At 37.9% G+C, this 25,132-nt stretch overlaps 1 protein-coding gene across 3 annotated transcripts in view; it reads right to left on the bottom strand.

The window, feature by feature from the left end:
- The window catches only part of wwp2 (WW domain containing E3 ubiquitin protein ligase 2), a 198,091-nt gene that overhangs the window by 110,495 nt on the left and 62,464 nt on the right, over positions 1-25,132 (bottom strand). For all 3 annotated transcript variants that reach the window (XM_039763421.1, XM_039763422.1, XM_039763423.1), the window contains exons 6-7: positions 18,773-18,854; positions 2,173-2,312 (exon numbers count right to left, since the gene is read on the bottom strand). In XM_039763421.1, the coding sequence (XP_039619355.1) occupies positions 2,173-2,312; positions 18,773-18,854 (222 nt within the window). The remainder of the gene's footprint in view (positions 1-2,172; positions 2,313-18,772; positions 18,855-25,132) is intronic.

The following is a 25,132-nucleotide window of genomic DNA, read 5'->3' as shown; positions in this document are numbered from 1 at the left end:
TGTACCGCCATCAGTCCACACCTTGAACCTGTCCCAGTCATTCAATGCATAAAACACAATGTTCCTCCGGATATCAAGAGTGAGTCTGATATGGCCGTGCAATATGTAACAAAGAGAATGGAAAAGGTAGGTGCCATCTCCGGGCATGGAAACCACTCGTTAAGTGACAGTTCTTTGATCGATAGTGACCATCTCGATAGACATGTTAATGGGGGTACGGTTGGAACAATAAAGGAAATGGGAACCTGAACAATGTAAAGTAAGTCTAAAATACCTACACAATAACTATAATCGTAATAAACGAACAATAAAACAGCAGAGAAGCCGTGGATTAAATAAAAAGGCTGTAGTTATCAGCAGGGAGACGTGAATCCCGTTGGCAAAGCAAGGAAGGGAATGTAGAGACCGGAGAGACGGATGGCCTTATATAGGCAGGCAGCCAACAACGTGGGAGACGTTGGGATGGGGGACCCAATGCTGCCTCACACAGTGACTGAGCTGCAGGCTATGGACGTATACATGTACGGAAGTAGGATTCAGTTAGCGTTGAGAACCCGCGTACCAAATTTCTTGAAGATGGGCCCATAAGTAACAAAGACCGTTGGAAAGTTCAATATGGCGGCCGACAGTGGCGTCATACCACCGAAATAAGTACATACATCGGTTTTGGTTAGCGCAGGGAAGCCGCCTACCAAATTCCGTGAAGATGGGGCCATAAATAACAAAGTTCAACATGGCGGACGTTGTCGACCGTTATGACCGTTACGCGTAAAATTTCGAAATGAAACCTGCTTAGCTTTTGTAAGTAAGCTGCAAGGAATGAGCCTGCCAAATTTCAGCCTTCTACCTACACAGGAAGCTGGAGAATTAGTGATTAGTCAGTGAGTGAGTCAGTGAGTGAGTCAGTCAGTCAGTGAGGGCGTTGCCTTTTATTAGTATAGATATCACTTTCATGATGAAATGCCTTAAAGTATGTATGTTACATTTTACAGATAAATCATTAATTTCGTTTAAATAATGAATACTGTTAATAATTACACACATGGGGGAGACACGGTGGCGGAGCGGTAGCACTGCTGTCTCGCAGGGAGTCACCTTGCTGGTGTTTCCTGCCTGGAGTTTGTATGTTTTCCTGCTGGGTTTCCACACTGTGCTCTGGTTTCCTTCCAAAGATATGCAGATTTGGGGATCTGGTGCCGCTAAAATGACTACTATGTATGTGTGTGCTTGTATTCACCTTGTGATGAGCTGAGGCCCCATCCCTGGATTGTTTCTGCCTCATGCCCAATGCTTGCTGGATTGGACACATCCCTGGATTGATGGATTTAATAATTAAACACCCTTTTCAGAGATATTGCGGTAAGGTGTCATCGGAATTTAATAGGTGTTCCAGGCAATTCACAACACAGAGAAGCCAAACCTGTTCTCACCGTGATAACATCTCACACTGCCACCTGCTGGATTCCTCCAGATTTGCATAAAGTATGCGCGCAAGGATAAACAGTAAAATGCTTGCATAGAAAGAGCATCCACTGCAGCATGTGTCGCGTTGAGTATAAACCCGGCCTTAGAAGATGGGGAACAGTAGAACATGTATGAAATAGCAGGGATGCCAAGACACATGCTACTATATTTTTGTTATTTCTAATAGTTGCACAAAGCTCAGTCTCCACTACACAAGAAATGTGTGACTCCTTCTTCCAATCCCACTTAAATGTATCCCCCTCTCAATTTTCGCTGGTGCAAAGCAGTAAATTAAAAGTGGACAGAAAACCCTGGTATAACTCTGGTTATAACTACGCTCTGCACTATACTGTTTGGGGACTAGTTCTCTTATATAAGAATTCCTCCATTTTTTGTACACTTTTGTAGTAACTACATAAATGGTCTGAAGTTCAGTTTGTCTAATCAATTCCCCAAGTAAGTATGTGAAGTGGATGTTATTTAAATTGGGAGAAAAAAGTGCAAAATTTGTCAATAGTGACATTCTCCCTTATTTAATATGGTAACCAAATTCAAAGGAGATACACTCAAAAGATTGCCTGTTTTTAAGAACTTTTACAACTGTCTGCTGCTACTTACAACTAGAGTATATTTAATTATTTCTTTTTGCACTGAACCAGAACAGTTACTGATTTTATTCTCAAAACCTCATAAACATATAGTACTTGCCTTTAAGGGGTATATTGTTTTGTTCAGAAAGGACCTTGGTAGGATATTTCTGACTTTGCCTATGTCCAGTACTCAGTTCTTCATCTACAGACCTCTCACCATTAATGACTGGTCCAGTTCTGTAATCTTCTGTTAAGTGCCTGTGAGTTCAAGATATGATATCTAATTAGTGGCAATGATGATAAATAAACAGCACTATTTTCATTTAAAGTACTTACAGTTTACAGTTATAAACAGCATCTTAACAGAATATGAACAATGTGTCACACAAGAGGTTAATTATGAAATTTCTTTCTGACTTAAGTCACATCTAACAGCTTCACCATTCACCCAGGATTTAAGCAAATGGCAGTGTTATATATAGTAGGAATGGAAACTTTTAGCTAATCAGCCAGTATTCTTAAAATAAACTCTACTAAGACTCACGTTCCATGTAGTAGCACTACACCCTGCTCTAAAGAAAAGAAATTGTAAATGTTCCAGGAAAGGAATCATTTATTTTTTCCTCTCAAAATAAAACAAAGTCAAGAACCGAAACCAAACGATCAGGTTCTATACACTATGCTTATTTTTTATGGTTTGATACAGAACTTCATATTCAAAATAAACAAACATAATTAGCATTAAACCTATAACCTATCAGTATTAAAATGAAGATATACAGTATATTATCATTAAGTACTGCCATATTACAGCCTATTTAGTTCCAAAATATTACGTTCAATTACCTTTTACCATAACTATTACAGAAACAAATGTTACAAACAATATGATTATTATGTTACTTAATAAATAACCAAACATTCTTAAACCAACTTAATTCAATTCAGGGTTGCATGGTTCCTATTTTCAGCAGCACTGGGTGTCAAACCATCACATTCACCTCAAGCTAGAAAATGGTTTAAAATCCAAGGTATAGCCCTCTCTGTGAAAGATTCACCATCTTTAAGTGCATCTTCATCAAGTATTTCAGTTTACTCTTAAATCCCCAAAATGAATGGGTTATGTTGACTGACATCTCCTGTATAAATTGCCTCACCATAAGTGAATGGAGGAAAGTGTGCATTTGTGCTCTGAAATGGACTTATTTATGCCTAGGGCAGCTTCCTGTCCTGCATTCATTGCTGCCAGAAATTATTCTGGCCCCCTACCACTCTTTATCGAAAAAAAAACTTTTAAAAAAAGAATTAATGAAACTGAAGCTATAAATAAGGCATTTTTAAATTACTGTGCAAATTACAGTTCACTTTCCAAATAATGATATAAAAGAATAAAGACTGAATATGTTATACAGAAACATTTTAAAATCATCAATAAAATTCAAGAAACATACTCAAAAGAAACATTTATTCATGTCTGTGTAAGTATGCACTACTGAAACATTACATAAGTGGGTTAAATATTTTTTTTTTACACTACATGGCAATTAATACAGTGTACATAATAATTAAATGGATGTATATAAATATATACATATACTAGGGGGGTTACCCCCACTCGCTTTGTTTGCCAAACCCCCCAAGCATGTGCTACGCGCCAGCCGCTTCGCATCTCTGCTGCTCATGTTGTGAAGAGGGGAGAGAATGCACCCCAAGGTGATGCAGTCACTCCTCCGAAACCCCCTCTTAAACGGTGATACAATGTGAAACAAGTACAGTTTTTTTTTTTACCTCTTCTTTGCTCCATCAGCTGCTGCTGCCTAATAAATAACCTAACATTCTTAAACCACCTGGAATGGCCACCACAGTCCCCTGACTTGAAGATCATCGAAAATCTATGGGATGATTTGAAGCAGGCTGTCCATGCTAGGCAGCCATCAAATTTAACTGAACTGGAGAGATTTTGTATGGAAGAATGGTTAAAAATACTTCCATCCAGAATCCAGACACTCATCAAAGGCTATAGGAGGCATCTAGAGGCTGTTATATTTGCTAAAGGAGGCTCAACCAAGTATTTATGTAATATCTGTTGGGGTGCCCAAATTTACACACCTATCCAATTTTGTTATAATGCATATTGCATATTTTTTGTTAATCCAATAAACTTAATGTCACTGCTGAAATACTACTGTTTCCATAAGGCATGTCATATATTAAAAGGAAGTTGCTATTTTGAAAGCTCAGCCAATGATAAATAAAAATTCAAAGAATTAAGAGGGGTTTACAAGCTTTTCATATGACTGTGTATATATTATATATATATATATATATATATATATAACACAAAATGATGGTTTGGTAAATATCACTTGAGGTTATTTTTTGCTGTGTTATTATACATATGCTAGCATACAATGTACTGCATCTCCAAATGTTTTCTTTCATACATCAATTTCATTTTAATAATCCACAAACTGATCATAAAAAATCTATTTTATATTAGAACATTAGATTAATCTAGACAAGAACAGGCCGTTTAGACCAACAAAAATCACCAGACCTATCCACTTAATTCTTCCAAAATAACATCAAGTCGAGTTCTGAAGGTCCCTGAAGATCTACTGTTTACAACACTACTTTGCAATTTATTCCATGTATTTATGGTTCTCTGTGTGAAGAAAAACATCCTAATGTTTGTGCAAAATTTACCCTTAATAAATTTCTAACTGTGTCCCTGTGTTCTTGCTGAACTCATTTGAAAGTAACAGTCTCAATCCACTATACTAATTCTCTTCATAATTTAAACACTTCAATCATGTCTCCTCTTAATCTTCTTTTGCTTAAACTGAAAAGGCACTCTTGTAATCTTTCCTCATAATCCATCCCCCACAGCTCTGGAATAGGCCAAGTCATTCTTCTTGATAGTGTCAAGTTCACTACGACTCCTCAATATATCTCATAAGGTGTGCTTTCAATTTTCAGACCTCAGCCTATGTTTTCAAACCTAACATTTTTACTTCCTATATGAAATACATTACATTTACTTATATTAATTTTTATCTGCCACAAATCTGTTGAATCCTTTCCAAATCTCTCTGTAATGATTCAATGGATACTAGATTATCTGCCAATCCACCTACATTGTATCATCTGCAAACTTAGCCAGCTTGTTACTTATATTCTTATCTAAATTATTTATACATATTAAACATAGCAATAGCCCTAGCACTGACTGCTGTAGAACACCACTCTTAACGTCAGCCAATTCTGATAGGGTTCCTCACACCATAGCCCTCTGTTTTCTGTGTCTGAGCCAATATTGTACCCATCTACAAACAACAACTCCCAGTTCTTTTAGTTTGATGGCCAACGTCTCATGTGGCACCTTATCCAATGCCTTTTGAAAGTCAAGATAAATAATGTTATACACTTCTCTTTGATTACATCCTTTTGTTAATTCCTCATAGAATTCCAGTATGTTGCTAAAACATGACCTCCCCCTCTGAGGATCGGGGGACTGACTATGTAGAAAAACTCCTGTCCTTGCTATGTATTGTTCAATCTTATCCTTAATATTTCCTTCCATTAATTTACCTGTGATGCATGCATTAAGCTTATTGGCCTATAGTTGCTTGGATCTACCTGGTCACCCTTTTTATATAAGGAGTTTCAAAAGGAGTCCTAATGCTCCAAAACACACACCAAGACTTGAGCCACGCGTTAAGCCTTCTAATGTCCTCAGTCTTACCTGGATTGGTGTGTGGCACAGACAGAACTTTGGTCCTTGTCAGTTCTGCTCCTCAGCCTGGCACCTAACTCTTTAAATTTGGGTTACATGTTCCAACATGGCAATGGCCACTGGATCTGCCCCCACTCTGGCCAAGAGCCTATCAACATTTCCAGGGAGGTCTCCCACCTGTGCAAGCCAGAAGGCAACACGCCATGAAAGTCTCTATGTCTCTGGACCAAACCTGCACTTCAATCTTCCTAGTAAATGAGTGCCCAACTATCACTACCTCTCTCTTTATGGGAATTGGCTTTGAGGTGGCCCACTGGAACTCCTCAATTCTGTGTACTACCTCAGAATCTTCAGAGATACTGTCCAGCTCCACAAGGATCTGAAAAAGGTTCAACACTTCCAATTCTGGGGTTAATGCCTCTGGATAGTGGCACCCTTTACCTTGCACCTTAATACTATGACCAACCTATATCTACCTGTCTGGTCTGGAATTTCCTCCCACACCACCTTAGGGGTGCACACTCTCTCTCTAAATGAGACCTGGGCCAGGTCCATCAATTCTCTACTACAACATAGACCAGCCAACTACTCCTTCATTTCAGTGACCCTAAGCTTGAGGTGCTGGATCAGCTGGCAACGACTGCAGATGTAGCCCTCATAGAAGACTGGCTTCTCCAAGCCATTCACTAAAAGCCCAACATCCAACAGGTCTTGAAATGCACTGGCCTCTTATTAAAATTTGACTTTAAATTTACTAAAACTGCTTGTTTTTAAAGTTTTTTTTAATTAAAATGAAATGATTTAACTTAAATATCTTACATAAAAAATAGATTAAAGAACTGATAGTTATTTTATACTCCTCTTATTCCTTACTTAACAACTCTCCACATGCACCATTTATAATCCTTCACATGAATGTCACCCTCTTAACTGCTCAACTTTCCTGACTCCTAAGAACTGTTAAATCTAGAAAAACTTGCTTACTGAATATCCACTGCTAATTCATTTCTTACTGTCCTGCCTGCTCCTACAACTGCTTGTGCCAGATCGGCACCTTAATGCTAGCCACCAGCCTACATGCTGCAAAGCCCCTCTTTTTACTGCTACTGACTTTTTTTCCCCACTAAGGAATCGTTGTTTCTATTACTTACTACAGTGCTGGTTATTTACTTACAGAGATGATGGTTTCAGCTACAGTTTCTTACTACCCTGACTCGCTGACACTTGTTTGAATACAAATAACGAGTACAAGTAACTTTTCCAAAAGTTCCCTAAAGTTTCAGCTGCTTTTGCTTCTGTGTGTGCAAAAGGAAGAGCAAAAAACCCTTCTAAAGGGGGAAAAAAGCTTTTAAAATTCCTGCATTGCTCCTTAGTTGCAACCAAAGCCCTAAGCTTTTAGGAGCAAAATGTATTTTTTTTATTAAATCTCACACCACAGAAAACACAAAAACTCTCAAGCAGATCTCTTCCTTTTGCAAGGATGACATCAGCACGTCAGTATATCTCAGTCTCCAGTACAGCTAAGCTAGACACAGTATTTAAGTGGGTCTGTACATTTCGTTTAGCAAATTTGCAATAAAAGTAGAATCAGACAAAAAATATACTTTACTTTTGTAAGATGGCTGCACAGTGGCATAGTTTGCAGTACTGCTTCCTCATGGATCCACTGTCATACATCTGAATGCCAGAACATAGTCAGAGTAGAATTTTACACATTTCTTCTGGGTACTGATGTTTTATTTTCACATCTCTAAACATATGCAGGTTAGGTTATCTGGAGTTTCCAAAACTGGTCCCTGGCTGAGTGGGCCAAGTGATGGAACAGAACTCAGTCCAGTGCAGTTGAGAAATATGCTTTTGCAACCCACGACACTAAATTGGTTTAAGCAGGTTTGAAAATGAAATAAGACTTTTCTAAATAATTTAGCAAGGACCCATATAGCTCTCCAGAAATGGTTCATTAAGATTTTGCTCTTGTGTGTTCAAACAACATTTACTTGAATCTGACTTTCCAGTCTCAGCTTCATAAATCTGGTCCCAGACCAATTTCTTGCTTTCACGTCACAGATTCTTAAATTAGTGGAAACTTTCTGGTTTTAATTAAGATACACAATCCTATTTAAACATACTTTCTTACAGTTTAAGTGAATCTGAAAGTATCAAGAATTCACTGAAACTGTAGAAGAATCTAGAAGCTTTTACTTTAATTATTAAGTGAAAAAAATGTGTTTTTTTTAAGAAATATTTGGATTGAATTTCCCCAGTATGATCTTGAATTGCCTTCTTCTCTGAATGTTAAAGTAATAAACAATTCTAAATTAATCTGTTGTGAGTGGTTAGTATGTGTGTATTACAGTAAACTATCACTTCATCCCAGGTTTATTCCTGTCTTGTGATTGATAACTTCCTGAATATGCACTAGCTACTGTGTCCCTGAAAACCGGATTATGCATGTTTAGCAACGCAATGAGGTTTAGATTAAACCTCTGGGAAAACAAAGCCAATTATTGAAGTGTTTTAAAATTTACCTCATCCAATTCAGAGTCATGTGGGACCAGAGCTTATCCCAGTAGCATGAGGTGCAAAGTGGAATCCAGTTCTGCATATATGCCATTCCATACCATGCACACAATTACACCAAGTTAAAGTTAAGACTCACTGTTTATATCTACATTTAAAGTAAATTATTTAGGAACAATCAGGGATACAAATTTCAAATATTAAGGCAAATTAATTCAATGGAAGCTAAAATTAATAAATGTTGTTATTAGACTACTATCCCAAAAGCTCTTGCAACAATATCAATTTTTCTAAAATTGAAATTTTCTAAAATAAACAAATTAAATTCTTTCACCAGGATAGATTTGCCTGATTTACATAGAATAATCTCTCAACTGAAACCCTCCACCTGCGTCCTTGACCCAATACCAACAAGGTTTTTCAAAGAAGTATCAGGCATGCTAATTGATAATATTCTTGACATTGTAAATTTGTCATTAAATGCGGGGGTCTTCCCAGACTGTCTTAAAACTGCTGTAGTTAAACCCCTGCTCAAGAAAAATAATCTTGACCACTCTGCCTTTGAAAATTTTAGACACATCTCTAACCTGCCCTTCTTAAGTAAAATTCTAGAGAAGGCAGTCATTTTGCAGTTAAATGACCACCTCAATAAACATGCTATTCTTGATAAATTTCAGTCAAGTTTCAGAACAAATCACAGCACAGAAACTGCACTCGTTAAAGTAGTAAATGACTTGTGGGTAAATGCAAACAGATGCCATTTATCTGTTCTCATCCTCCTAGATCTGAGTGCCGCATTTGACACCATTGATCACAATATTCTTAGAAATCGCCTTAGTCAATGGGTGGGCCTCTCTGCCAGTGTCTTAAATTGGTTTGAATCCTACCTGGCAGGGAGAAAATTCTTTGTTAGTTGTTGTAATTACAACTCAAAGACACATGATATTCTATATGGTGTTCCACAAGGCTCTATCCTGGGTCCGCTGCTCTTTTCAATCTATATGCTTCCATTAGGTCAGATTATCTCAGGTTACAACATGAGCTACCACAGCTATGCTGATGACACACAGCTGTACTTATCAATAGCACCTGATGACACCGACTCTTTCGATTCACTAACACAATGTCTTACTGGTATTTCTGGATGGATGAATAGTAATTTTCTCAAATTAAATAAAGAGAAAACTGAAATTTTAGTGATTGGCAATAATGGATTCAATGAGGTTATCAGAAATAAACTTGATGCATTAGGATTAAAAGTTAGGGGTAACTGTTGACTGTAACCTGAATTTTAAATCGCATATTCATCAGACCACTAGGACAGCATTTTTTCACTTAAGAAACATAGCAAAAGTTAGACCTCTTATATCATTGAAAAATGCTGAGAAATTAATTCACGCTTTTGTTTTCAGTCGACTAGATTACTGTAATGCACTCCTCTCAGGACTACCCAAAAAAGACATAAATCGTTTGCAACGAGTGCAGAATGCAGCTGCTAGAATCCTAACTAGGAAAAAAATCCGAACACATTTCTCCAGTTTTGATGTCACTACACTGGTTACCTGTGTCTTTCAGAATTGACTTTAAAATTCTGCTTATGGTTTATAAAGCCTTAAATAATCTCGCTCCATCTTATATATCGGAATGTCTGACACCTTATATTCCAAATCGTAACCTTAGATCCTCAAATGAGTGTCTCCTTACAATTCCAAAAGCTAAACTTAAAAGAAGTGGTGAGGCGGCCTTCTGCTGTTATGAACCTAAAATCTGGAATAGCCTGCCAATAGGAATTTGCCAGGCTAATAAAGTGGAGCACTTTAAAACACTGCTGAAAACACATTACTTTAACATGGCTTTCTCATAACTTCACTTTAACTTAATCCTGATACTCTGTATGTTCAATTCATCATAATAACTATTCATAGTGGCTCTAAAATCCGTACTAACCCCTACTCTCTCTTCTGTTTTTTTTTCTGGTTTGTTTGTGGTGGCGGCCTGCGCCACCACCACCTACTAAAAGCATCATGATGCTCCAACATTGATGGACTGAAAGCAAGAAGTCTACGTGACCATCATCATCAGGTCCTTCCATGAAAACCCTAACTACAAAGAGGACTGTTTCATTTATGTTAGGTAGATTGCCCAGAGGGGACTGGGCAGTCTCATGGTCTGGAATCCCTGCAGATTTTATTTTTTTTTCTCCAGCCGTCTGGAATTTTTTTTTTGTTTTTTCTGTCCACCCTGGCCATCGGATCTTACTTATTCTATGTTAATTAATGTTGACTTATTTTATTTTCTTACTGTGTCTTTTATTTTCCTATTCTTCATTTTGTAAAGCACTTTGAGCTACATTTTTTGTATGAAAATGTGCTATATAAATAAATGTTGTTGTTGTTGTTGTAAATGCCTTATAAAACTCATTCAAATGCCAAGATAGATTTCTGACTTGTCAAGATAAGAAAAGAAACAAGACAACTAATAAACAGAGGACCTAATAAGAAAATAACATAATGACATAATTTCAAAAAATATTTAAGACTTATTGATTCAGAAAAAACTTCAGATACAATTCAGATTCAGATCTGTTTTTGCTCTTTGTTGTTCTATTTACTTTCAAAAACTATGTTAGGGCTAAAAGCTAATCTACTGTGCATAATCACACCAAGACGTTAAAGTCAATGTTCAAAATCATTTTACAGATGACTGTGAAATTTATTACCCACTCCACAGAATGCATAATAGAGATTTCTTTGTGCTATTTCTCTTCAGAGCCATGCTATGTCATTTGTCAAGAGCTAACTTCTACACAGTAAAACCAATCGGCAACTAAAAATAGGTTTATTTTTTTTACTTTTTGCAGTCTGAGACAAAAAACAAAACATCATTATTTCCAGTTCCTGATTCAGCCTTTCTAACAGGGCACAGAGGCAATGAGTCAGTTAGATTCTTTACTTTATAGTGAAGCAATGAGAGGTGGAGGAAAACTCTAGGTAATAAGTTAATGTAATTCTAGACTTATAAGCACTATCACAGCTCGTTAGTTAAGTTGTTTTTAGTGAGTATAAACATAATAAAGAAAAATAAAGTAACAGGATGCATTTAGGCAGAAACTACCCAACATAAAAGACTATTTCAGGCAGCTACTCTAAAGTAATACACTGTAAAATACTACAACCCTGTTTCCAAAAAAGTTGGGATACTGTGTAAAATGTAAATACAAACAGAAAGCACTACTTTGCAAATTATGTAAATTCTATATTTAATTGAAGATAGATAGATTGATAGAATTGTACAAAGACAATAGTCGATTTTGAAACTGACAAATTATATTGTTTCTTCAAAAATATATGTTCATTTTATATTTAATGCCAACAACATGTTTCAAAAAAGTTTTGAGGGGGCAATAAAGGAATAGAAACATTGTATAATGCTTAAAAAAATAAAAAAAACACCTGCTGAAACATGTCACAATTAATAAGGTTAATTGTCAACAGGTCAGTAACACAACTGGGTATAAAAAGGGCATTTGATATGGTGTCTTTGTTCTATTTTTATTGAAATCTAACTTTAAATGATTTGTAAATTATCAAATTTAATTTTTATTAAAACTTTATACAGTGTCCCAAATTTTTGCAAAACAGCTAATGTGTCAAAAATACTGTGAACAGTGTATTAAAAATAATAATTACATTGCAGAATACTGCATTCAAAATAAATATAAGATACAGTTAAAATATAAAAAAGTGAGCAGAAATACAAAACAGTAAAAATTTTAAACACTCAAAGAATAGCTAATTTTGACATTTAAAAATTTAAAGAAAGCCATAGACAATATAAAGCCTTTAGTTTTTGTAAGTGTATATGTGTGTGCATAAATAGTTACCTTTAGACAGAAAAAAAAACCTTTCTAAACAAAAAAAAAAAAAAAGGAACCATGTATCACATGACACAAGGCAAATGGCTTTAAACACAAACCATGGACCATGAAGACTCTAAAGATAAAAGTATAGGAACCCAGAACAACTCTGACTAGCACATACTCCCCAATACATCTACAGAGTTATACCAAACTAGCAGTTGTCCAACAAAGAATCAAAATAAATAAAACAAAATAATTTAAATCTCCAATGTCTTCATTAAAATTCATTCAAGTTCATTAAAAATTTTTCGTCTCTCCCAAATTGATAATGATATGATAAATACATGATATAACTGCTACTTGATTTGATTTAGTCTATGTATTTGAGTGGTAATTTCCATTTGCTTAAACTGTTAACTGAATGTAACTGAAAATCTGTCCTAATTCTAAGCAACCTGTAAGAACTGGGTAATTTTATATATAATAAAATATCACAACAGTATACATGAATGAAACAAAAGCCTATGTACGTATCATTCACCTAAAATGTAAATCGCTCAAAAGCACTGAAAAATTTTAACTTTAAAAGGCACAGTGTGTTTTTTTTAAACACAATAATAACATGAAGCATCATCTTATTATTTTGCATTCAATTGTATTGATTTCAGAATACCAGAATACACAAGCAAAACATAAATTCTCAAAAACCTTTAATCTAATTCATGGTTTTAGTGACCAAAGCACATCCCAGTGGAACTAAGCAGAAGTCAGGACAAAGCCCTGGACAGAGCACCAGTCCATCACAAAGCCCACTCACAAGAATTTGTCAGTTAGCCTGGTCTACAAATCTTTGGTGATTTGGGAAGATGAGGGGAGTATCCAGAGGAAAACTGGCTTAAACACAAGAAAAACATGCAAACTCTATGTGAAAATGATCAGGCATAGGACTCAAAACCAGGATGCAAGATTCATGAAGCAGCAGTGCTAACCAATATGCTGACGTGCTCCCTGCAGCACAATACAAATTATTTATTTATTTAGGTACAGTCATATGATGGTTAAATTTTCTAGAGATCACATTCAAATGTTAAGTCCTACAAGGTGAATCAAACTGATGAAACCGAGAAATGTAAGTTTAAAACAAGGGGAACAGCAGAGTTAAGTGTAAGCAGTAAAATAAAGATGCCAAAATGGTTATAACGATTATAGATAGCAATTAATCCAATAATTATTACAAAATAATATACTCAAACCACAAGATCATTTGAAACTCATCATTTGCATTTAGCATATATGGAAGGAATGAGTGTGGGTGTGGACAGATTTGTTGGTACCCTTCCAGCTCATTGAAAAATTGCTGTATGCTTCATAAAAAGTGATTAAATGAAAAGTACTTTTTCCCGTGTATACCTGCCTGCCTTTGATATGTCATCAAGTAAAGTAAAGCAAGTATGAAAAGAGATCAAGTATTGCTTATTCTACAAAGCTATTTTAAAATGGCTTGGGCACTTCTGTTGGTGCCCCTAAAAAAGATCACAAATAATTGGATTACAGTGATTTTTCAAACTAGCTGTTTTCTTTACTTAGTATAACACATCTCCAATCATACAATCAGTCATACAGTTTATTTAAATGGAGAAAAGTAGTCACTCTGATGTTTGGTATCATTGTGTGTCCCACACTGAACAAGGACCAGAGAAAGCAAAGGAGGGAGTTGTATGAGGAGATCAGGAAGAAAATTATAGACCATCTCCAAGTAGCTTGATGTTCATGTAACAATAGCTACAAATATTATTAAGAAGTTTAACATTCATAGGGCTGTAGCCGACCGATACTATTTTCAGAATTATGACAGTTCAGTACAACAGAAGATGTGCAATGGCTTCTGGGTAAATTCAGCCTGTCGGATGCCCCCGATTTCATCGTGCCATAATCTAGAAACAATGTTAAAGAAGCAAACAAAGGAACAGCTTTATTTTACAATAAGCAATATATACCTCTGTACCACTATAAAAATTGGCCTTGGACTTGCTGATTATATGAGGTTTGTCAGAAAAAAAGAATCTACATTCACGCAACATTCAGTCTTTCATTTCCTTCAAAACTATAGCAAACAATAACACGCTTACAGTACCAGTAAAACCTGTGATGATGGGTTGACAGTATTCCAGTATATTTTTGAGTTATCTGGAGTTATGATGTTTCCAAATTCTAAATCTGTTGGGCTGTTTTATATATTTCTGCGCAATAAAAAAATAATTTTTATTACCATTGTATTTTCCAGAATTTACGTGGCTCGGTCTGCTATGATCATGTGACTCTGGTTGCAGTGCTTGTAACATCACGGCAAGTTTCTATAAATAGGCCTGCACTCACATAGTGAATTATTCCTGTGGATACAAAAACACTTTTATCTTCTTCCGTTTTAGTTGCTTCTAAGTAAACCCTAGTGCTATGTTTGTTTCTTTGACTGTTTCTATGTTTTACAACACTGTTTTGCCCCTTGAACCTGATTGCTCAATTTCTTTATTCCGCTTGTATTTTTTGACCCTCACTATTTTTTATCTATGATTGCTTATATATCAGCTCCTGGCCATTCTTTGCCTGCCATTAACACAGTTATATTATAATAGAAAGATGTTCATCTCTTGGTCTCCCAAAATTAAATGGAATACATTGTATGGGTTCAGCTATGTTTTTACTTAATGTTATCTAGCATTTTATTTTAAGTATATCATACACTAAATCCACAGTGGATATCAAATGTTTATATGATTGTATAGAAATTTCAGCTTTTTTTATATATACTGGAATCAAGACAATTCATGTCAGATGTTTTTACATTTAATACAGTCATGCACCAATTTACAGCCATCCAACTTAAGGGCATTCGTAACTTACAGTCAAGGATCACAGGAAAACATTAGGGAAATAATTTCTAGAATTGCCAGAACCAGCGGCTACAGACCACAAAAGCCGTATGCCTTTTGTTTATCACATACCTGTGGCAGTGATGTCAGCCATAAATTGATTCATTCTGAATAGAAGCAGTGAGATAAGCAGTGGTGGAGCTGCAGAGATAAGCAGTCTCTCAGCTGCAACCAACAAATGACGAAACATTATCAAAAAGTTAAGAAGGAAAAAAAAATGCACTTGAAGTGTTCCAGTCTTTGTGGCACTGACTGGCAATGAAATGCAGCATTTTTTTTGAAGATGCACTTTATGCAGTTGGCATGTCTTTTTTGTTTTTGATCTGTACAGATGGTTCACACTTTTTTCTTCCATCAAGAAGATAGAAATGTCTTGTAAACAGTAATTAATTGTTATTATTATTATTATTTATTACTAATTCACAAGGTCTGATGCGTTTTCTAAATCTTGAAAGGCCCTTTAAGTATTGTTTTGATCATGCTTTGATAGAATGCTTACTGTCTAATTGTCTGGAGATGTTTATAGAACAGAGACAGCAATTAACCCCTGGACACACACATTCAATAATGTAAATTATAATAGTAGCAATAAAAGAGTTTTCATGGTAAAACTACTGTATATGCTACAGCTGAGGGCTACTGTATATAAAAATCATATCTCTGGGGCTGAGAGGTTGACTGGCAGCAAGATAAGCAGTGAGCTGAAGCACACCTCCTTCCGATTTTAGTGATTGTATATTATATATGATAAACAGCTTTATTATTATTTTTTTTTTTAAATCTTGCTTACCTCAAAAGAAAAGTTGTAAGGCACCTATATTCGTAGCAGGAGGCATGTCATATGTTAGCTTAGCAGGAGTGTGCCGTGGCTGTAAACTAAGGGAAGGTATCCTCATTAGCTTGTCACGCATACAGGTGCCGGTCATTAAATTAGAATATCATGACAAAGTTGATTTATTTCAGTAATTCCATTCAAAAAGTGAAACTTGTATATTAGATTCATTCATTAAACACAGACTGATGTATTTCAAATGTTTATTTCTTTTAATTTTGATGATTATAACTGACAACTAATGAATACAACTAATAGTTGGGATTGGAAGAGCGCATACATATTTGTAGCTCTGTGCTGCTGCAGTGATTGAAGGCGCAGAGTGGCCATAGTTTCTTCCTCTTTACAATGCTCTTTTAGGCAACTCAGTATCCTTAAAATGATTGCTTGCTATTGCCACTCAAGTTGTAATTCTTTCATGACTTTGGCAGTTTTGCCCTCTTTAAAGGGTCCCCTGAAGCTGCTCATTTGCATGATGGAATGACAGAGCAAACTGTGGATGACTGATCTCCCGAAAAATGTAACGTCAGTGGCATTACAATATTTTTCAGTTATCCATCCATTTTTCGAATTTGCTTACCAAGAGCAGAGGTGCAGGGCAGCTGGAGCCTATCCTGATGATGTTATATTTTACATAATCTAGGCAGCATGATTCAGGTGCTTGATAGGTAAAGTTGCAGCATGGTGGTGCTTTTTTGGTCTTACAAGCCAATAGGAATGACATTGTTCTGTGTACAAAAGATTACACATCTGAAATAAACCAATTACACCATATATTTTTTAAGTCAAAGCACTGCCTTACATTTTTTGAAAAGCCATTGCCATTGTCCACCTCCATATACAGTACATCGTACGCTGCACATTCAAAATACCAACCAATGCTCCATGTTATGCACTTCCTGTGACATGTCATCTGCACATATGATAAGAAAAGGTGATATCTATGCTATGGCCAAGCCATGATAGTACAATTGAAGTACAATTTCTTCTATGAGACATGTCAAATCCTTTTAATTGTTCAGAAGATGGCAGAAACAGAACAACTGAGGGGTGATGTATTTCAGCGAGTACAACTAATTCGTAACCTCTACTGTTTCCTGTTGGTAGACAGTTATTTAGGTCAATTTTATGCTGAGGTAGGTCTAATTTTAGAGTTTGGTGCCAATACAGCATTCTGATTTGTACTCATTTAAATAAACTTGGGATGACTCACCTTTGAATCATCTTAATAACGTTACAGAATACGGAACAGCACTAGTCTCTATGTGACAGTATATATAACTCCTGAGTCCTGAACAAAAATGCCCCTTCCCACAAAAGTGTGTAGACACCTTCTGTGGTACGTGGGTAGAGGATCTAATTTGTTTATAATCCCACAAGCATTTCTCCAACCCCCCCACATAGGCACTGATATCACATATCGTCAATGTTTTGAAATGACAATGAAACATTGCACAGATTCATCCTGAACCACTGTTTTAGGGTACCTACTTTATTACCTTGAATGGGAGATTTATGTTCAAAAATTACTGGGTTACCCAAGATGGTTAATCTGAGAGTTTCCTACATCACATGTGTAAAACAGGTTTTTATCTGAGCAAGTTCTACTATAAAAAATCAGACTACACTAAGATATAAAAATGTAAAGAATATTTTAACAAACTTCATTATGATCATCATTATTATATATGACAAATCTTTACAGGATAAATAACTGTGTCAGAATATACTGGATGCTGTTAAAGGCAAAGGTGTTCCTTTGGCATTTTCAGAATCTGAATCATATTTATTAGCCAAGAATGATGAATGATATATAAGGAATTTTAATCTCCCCCCACACCCCCCCAGTAAAGTTACATGACAGACACACCTAAAATAAATACAAGGCACTACAAGAAATACTGTAATAAATACTGAATTAAGCATGTACTATATGCATTAATATTGTAAGATACTGAAACAGGAGGTGCCCAGACTGAACAAGGACAATTGTAATAATTGTTTCTGAGCTTGACAGTCTGGGGAAAGAAACTGCTCTTATATCTGCTTTTTTTGGTAAAGAACGTCTATATTGCCTGGCAGATGGGAGAAGTTCAGAGAGGTTGTGGCCTGGTTTTGAGAGGCTGGAGATGATTTTCCCTGCTCGCTTCATAACTGGTGCTAGTGATCTTTTCAGTAGACCTGACTATTCGTTGTGTCCAGTTTTTGTCATGTATAATTGCTGATCCAAACCATACTGTAATAGATGAGCTTAGAACAGTCTTGACGACTGCTGTATAGAACTGAATCAGTATCTTCTGTGTTAGATTAATTTTCCTCAAACATTATGCCATATTGGGCGGCACGGTGGCGCAGTGGTAGCGCTGCTGCCTCGCAGTTAGGAGACCCGGGTTCGCTTCCCGGGTCCTCCCTGCGTGGAGTCTGCATGTTCTCCCCATGTCTGCGTGGGTTTCCTCCGGGCGCTCCGGTTTCCTCCCACCGTCCAAAGACATGCAGGTTAGGTGGATTGGTGATTCTAAATTGGCCCTAGTGTGTGCTTGGTGTGTGGGTGTGTTTGTGTGTGTCCTGCGGTGGGTTGGCACCCTGCCCAGGATTGGTTCCTGCCTTGTGCCCTGTGCTGGCTGGGATTGGCTCCAGCAGACCCCCGTGACCCTGTATTCGGATTCAGCGGGTTAGAAAATGGATGGATGATGCCATATTAATTATATACTATAGCAATTTCTTATTTCAGAAAATAAAAAAAATAAGTAAATGCTTAGATATCAAAAAGTTGCAAATGTGAAAAATGCAATTGTCATAACTGTTTTGCTTAATGATCAAAATATAATATAACAGTCTTACCTCTCACTCACTCCTGTTGTGCTGGCCAAAGAAACTTGGTCTTCAGACTGGCTACTATCATTGTTTCTATTTTTGTGTGAGGCTTTAAGAAAAAAAATCTAATATTAGTATTCAAGAGCACAACAATATTATGGAAATGCTACTGGTCAAATACCAGTTTTTCACAAAAATATCAACTGTATTTTTGCTTTCCTGTTCCGAAAGTGACACAAAACAGAAATGTAACTGATCACTTACTTTCATTAAGATCTAATGTTCTTCTTTAACAAAAAGCAATTATAGTGCAGTAATTATTTCAGAAATTGTATCTGACAAAAAATTTAAAATGTGTCAAAAGTTGTTTGGATAATGAATGAATGAATGAAAAGTTTTACTTTTTTTTTTAAAGCAGTACCACCGTCACCATCATCATCATCTACCGTACTAACCCAGATTTGCCAGATGCCCTCAAATGTTTCCATCTACTCTCCACAGTCTTATACATTCTTTTCACATTATCTGACACCACATCCAACCATCTTTTCTTAGGCCCATTCCCCTCTACCTATGGCCTGGTGTACCTCTTCACCCAGTCACCCACTGCTTTTCCCAACTTGTTTTCAAACTACCTTCATTGGTTTCTTCTCAGCACAACATTTTCTATACTCCAGGGGCCTCATGCATAACGGTGTGTGTAGAGTTTGCACTATAACATGGTGTAAGCACAAAAGCCGAAATGTCCAGATGCATAAATCTATGCGTTCGCCAACTTTCACGTTCTTCCACTACATAAATCCCTGTGATCGTGAAAAGTAACCTGCTGTCCCGCCCCAACTCCTCCCAGAATTACGCCTCTTTGAATATGCAAGTCAACATAAACAGCCCTTAAGCTCAGCGTTCTGTGAAAAGACAATGGGAAAAGCACGGGGGAAAATATAAGAATTTCAGCGAATACCAAGTGGAGGCAAGGAAAAACGTACTATTTGTTGGTTTAAACAGTGATATAAACAACAAAAGGAAGCTGATCGAGTGACAGAGTGCCAGAGAAACTCGAAAGCTCAAGTTCACAAAGTCGCACAGTGCCCGAAATAAAAAAGAACTTGTCAGATATCAAAGTCTCCCTGAAAAGGCGAGTCATAGCCCACCGTCTGAGTGTCATATGAAAGCTTATTAGGGTACAGACAAAACAAAATAGGCACACAGTGGGGAAAAAAGCATGAAATGTCAACTTTAATCTCTAAATTTCCACTTTAATCATGTAGTTTATTTTGTCATTAAAGTAAAACATCATAAACTTCATCTTAAAATTGTTTAATTTATTAGTTTCTCAAATGCCATCGTAATATAGTAGCATATTAAATGCTTTGTTTTATTTTTGATCTTCTATGTGCTCTGTGTGTGTGAATCACTACATGCTTCTTAAACTGTATTTCTCTTCCTCCGACAGGACACAGGATCCATTACACTCGTGATATTACAGCTCTCTGAATGATTAAAATACTGAGATGTGCACTTGATATCATTTTCATGGTGACAGGCATTAAAGCATGTTATTAAACATGGGAACATGGTGGCTTAGTGATTGTTCATGCCTCAAGCAAGATGCTTGCTGTGCCGTGTGCTATCTTCAACGAAATAACTAATTGCAGCAATACTGTCTCTTTCAAACATACTAACCCCCAATTCCTGTCCTTGCTTTTCTTTCTCCAAATACCCAATCGCCACACAATCAGCTCTGTAATAGATGTTAAGCAATCTGTAAGCTTAGAATGCAGATTGTTCAAAACTTTTAAGGAACATTGAAATATCTTCGTAGTACTTGTTAAATTATTCTATCCATCCAGTGTCGCACCAGTCCCAGCAAGAATACAGCGTGAGGCAGGAACAATCTGTGAACAGAGCGCCAGCTCCTTACTAGCACTGCAACACTGTGTCCTCACATGTTTATTTATTAACAATATAGATTATTTAAATTAAGTTTATTTTGCTGCATTTCATCTTAAAAATGATATCGTCATCATATGTAAATACGCGCTTCACAAAGTGGCTCAGGTTGTGCAATATTATAACTGTATCGCAAGTTTACAGTGAGGTAATTGTACTTGTAAGTACAAACAGTTCTACAAGGAGGACTTGATGGACTGATTGAATGCGTTTATAGTTCTTGGGATGAAGCTGTTTCTCAACCATGAGGAAAGGTTCTGAAGCATTTGCCGTATGACAGCAGTTCACTAGACAGCATGGCTGATGCAGCGTGTGCTTGATGCTGTATACCGATAATTATCTTTCCAGTCAACTGCTGTACAGCTGTGATTCCCCACTCAGATACAGTGATATAAATACTCTGAGTGGTGCAGTGAGAGTAATATGAAAAAAGGTGATCCGCTGTGGCAACCCCTAACGGGAACAGCTGAAATAAGAAAAAGAAGGTGCAGTGAGAGTCACAACGCCAAAGCAGCTATTGTATTTAGAATAGTTTGACCATTCTGTGGACTATTATATTGTTACAGATTAATTATAATCAGATGCATTAAACTAATAAACAATATATGGTTAATTTCAGTCAATAGATAAAGCTGCATCAGGGATGTGGATTTAAAAAAGAAAGGCAAACCACACAGGAACAGTAGCACTGCTTTGACGCTGGGTGCCACCAGTCTGAAAAACCGAGCAGAGGACTTAGGGGGTATGAGCTACAGTGGAAATGTGCATGGCTTTATGCCATGTTTAGGCTTTATACATCATGATTTGAGCGTGGAAACGTTTGTACGTAACATTTTTGTGCGTATGCACCATTTATACATGAGGTCCCAGGACTTTTAAAGATTTTTCCAGCACAAGAATCCAAGACTATTTTACACTCCAGTTCTGAATATCTATAGCAAAATTACATGAAGATAAAAACAACACATTTTAACTCAAATTGGGGAGCATGTACTGGTGAAGCACGTTGCCGCACCTACCACATGATGACATGGGTCAGGTTCTTGACTGGCAACCCCCCAGGTAGACATGCGGTCCAGTCCCACTCCCTGGAAATGACCATCTATCTGCCACAGGCATTACGTAGGTGTCCCCTTTGTCTGGTCTAACTGCTCAGGTTCTCAGCAATGAGGATCCTGTCAGCTGGATTACCTCCAGGGAATCGTGCCATATAGCCATAATGTAACTGACATTCCCTCACAATACAGGAAATGTACCTTATTCTGGACTCCATGAGCAACCGCTTGTTCAACACAAAGTCAAACCAACAGTACCCAAGGATTCTCCGATGAGACACAGTACTGAAGGAGTTTCGTCTTCACCTCAGGTGACTGGATATTGTTAATGTCTCGCAACCATGTAGCAAAACAGGAAGCACCAAGAATCTAAAGACTTTGACCTTCATAATTTTGCAAAGATATCGGTAGCACCACACACACTTTTCCTGCGAACTCATGACCCCGCATGCTCTCCCAGTTCATCTATTCACTTCATAGGGAGAGTCACCAGAGACATGAATGTCACTGCCAAGTTAAGTAAACCTCTCAACAAGTTTGACAACGTCTCAGCAGACAGAAACACTGCTGATGGCTGTGCCCAAGAGGTCATTAAAGGCCTGGATCTTGTTTTTTATCCAGGACACTCGCAAGCTCAGACACTCATACTCAGTCTCTCAAGAGCCCCGATCACAGCCTCTATTGACTCCGCAAGATTGCTTTCAATGCAAGGGTGACAGTCTTACCTCCAGCCTGGAAAAGTTCATTTTGGATACCACAGATCCCTGCAGCCTTCCCTACCTTTAGCTGGTTCACCACCTGTGCAATCTCAATGAGACTGGGTGGTTCACAGCTAATTAGAGGATCATCCTTAAGAAACATGGCCCAGCGATGTCCAATATCCTAGCCGGAGGATCATCTTTAAACAGCTGCTCAAAATAGCCAGACCAGTAGGTCACAGATGCAGTGTCATCCGTAAAGACCGTTCAATCAGCTGCCAACTACAACTCTCAGAGGAACAGATTTGGATGTATGTAATGCTTTGATACCTCTGCAAGCAGGACATGAGTCACTAGACCATAGATGGTGTGTCACCTGCTCACAGATTCCTCTAACAAAAGCCTTTACAGCCATCGCAGCTGTCCTTCTGAGTTCCCTGTACAAACCGGAGTTACCATCAAGCCATGCACTTCATCTCCTCTGGATGATATCCAGGGAGGCCTATGAGGTGAAATACCTCCTTCTGTGCACACTGGTAACACAAACACAACCCTCAGCAACCTTCAGGGACTTGTCACGGAAGGTCTCCCACATCAAATTAAAATCAGCAGTCACGTCCAAGTCTGTAAGTTCCTAACACAAACTGAAGCCAAACTCATTAGAAACAAACCTGATCTTAGAGTCTGGCCAGGTCCAGCCTCAATCTCCTAGTAGGTGGTAGACTACTAGACCTAAGCTGGATCTTCAGAGTAGCAATAACAAGTTGTCAGAATTCACAAACTGGGCACTTCTGTAGACCCTGAAGTTTTGTAAGAGCCTCTGGTGTCTGGCCAGGAGGATGTGATCAATCTACTTCACTGCACCACCAGTCCAATGATGTGGCTCATGGTGCTGGAACTAGGATCCAGCAATCCACAGCCCCTGACCTTTTGCAAAGTAAAGGAACATGGAGCCACTCACCACAGTCGCCTAGCCCATGGGCATCAATACAATCCTCATAGCCAGCCCTATCAGTGCCAGTGGTCACATTCAAATTAGCCATGACCAGAGGAGTGTCACCTCGTGGGCACCCATCAACCAACAAGTGAAGCTGCGAAATAAAATGACTCCCTCACAGAGACACCACTCACCGCAGTTGCAGCAAACACTGAGTCAACAGACAAAGTACCCAGTGAGTGCCTTAATCTGAGTCTCATAATACACTCATTGAAAGGAGTGAAATTGGACACCATTGCAAGGAGCTGATCTGCCACAGCAACAGCTACTCCCTGAGCCAGCAGAGCAACCAGACCAATAAAAGGTGTACCCACCTACACCTACAGAGATTTGGCCAGTCCCAGGTCTGCACCCCTCAGAGAGTGCCACCACTGAAATAAGGAGTTTACGAAGCTCCTCTGGCAGAAGAGGAAGATGATCAGCATGCTGGAGAGACAAGAGGTCCCACAAGCCTACCCGAATCACGTCAAGTCAAGTTGGGGAGCATGCACTGTTACAGTGCGTTGCCACACCCACTATACGACGAAACAACGCGGGATCCCAGTTGGCAACCCCCCAGGCAGACACGCGGTCCAGTCCCACCCTCTGGAAATGACCCTCCATCTGCCACAGCCAGGTGTTATGTGGGCAACCCCTTGGCCTGGTCCAGCCACTCGGGTCCCCAACAATGAGGATCTTACGAGCTGGATCACCCTCAGGGAAACACGCCACATGGCCGTAATGCTGTCACTGATGCTCACTCATGCAGGTAATGTGCCTCGTTCTGGGGCAACATCAAATTGGGACCCGAGTGGTGCTGTGCAGTGGGCAATATCTCAGCACCACACCAGTTCTGATCCCCAACAGGCCTGACCCCATTGGCTTTCCGGCAGTTTTGACTCTTCCGGGGATGAGGTTCCCAAGGGCTTTCCCCATACCCTTCATAATGCTAGCAGCTTTCCTATGGGTAACTTCAGCAGAGCTACTACTACAGAGAGCAGAAAGGAGTCCTGTCCTTCACTTTGGAGCTGTGTGAACTCTTTTACTCTGGCTGAGTGCCAACACTGTCACCAACCCCCAAGTTTTCCCTACAAGCTGGAGGACCATTTGCAAGGCAGATGCAGTTTAACATCATACCCAGGAATGAAAATCACAGTGACACCTCTAATGTACACAATGTAATTTAACTTGCTATTTATCAATTAGTGCTAACTCACCTCTAACAATTCATTCTGTGGTCTAACAGCTACTAAATATCAATACCAGTTTGCGCATATACTCACACACAGAACATAATGCAAGGTGATATTACTGGGCGAGTACATTAAATAAGATATAATTTGTGAGATATGGGTGCTTTGTTGGTGAAATATTGGATGTTTTATCATATAAAGTAAGGCAGTGTTCTTGATGAACACAAAAGCATCAAATACATATTACAGTGTGCCTTATACAGAAACATCTACATCTGGAGTTTCAGAGAATGAACTATACATTTTTTTGGCTTGCATTACATTTAGAAGTATTATTCATTTGCTGATATCAAATCTGCCATATTTCTCAGTTGTGTTAATTAAGTATTAAGCAGTCTGCACAAAGCCTTTAGCAGCTACAAAATTAGTAGACAAATGTTTTTACAAACAAGCTCAACATAACATGGTGCTGAACTTTAGCTTTTTTCTCAGGCTTAGAATTCTATGTAAATATG

This window comes from Polypterus senegalus, chromosome 9, assembly GCF_016835505.1.
Source record: "Polypterus senegalus isolate Bchr_013 chromosome 9, ASM1683550v1, whole genome shotgun sequence".
NCBI lineage: Eukaryota > Metazoa > Chordata > Cladistia > Polypteriformes > Polypteridae > Polypterus > Polypterus senegalus.
This window is presented reverse-complemented; position numbering and strand designations above follow the sequence as displayed.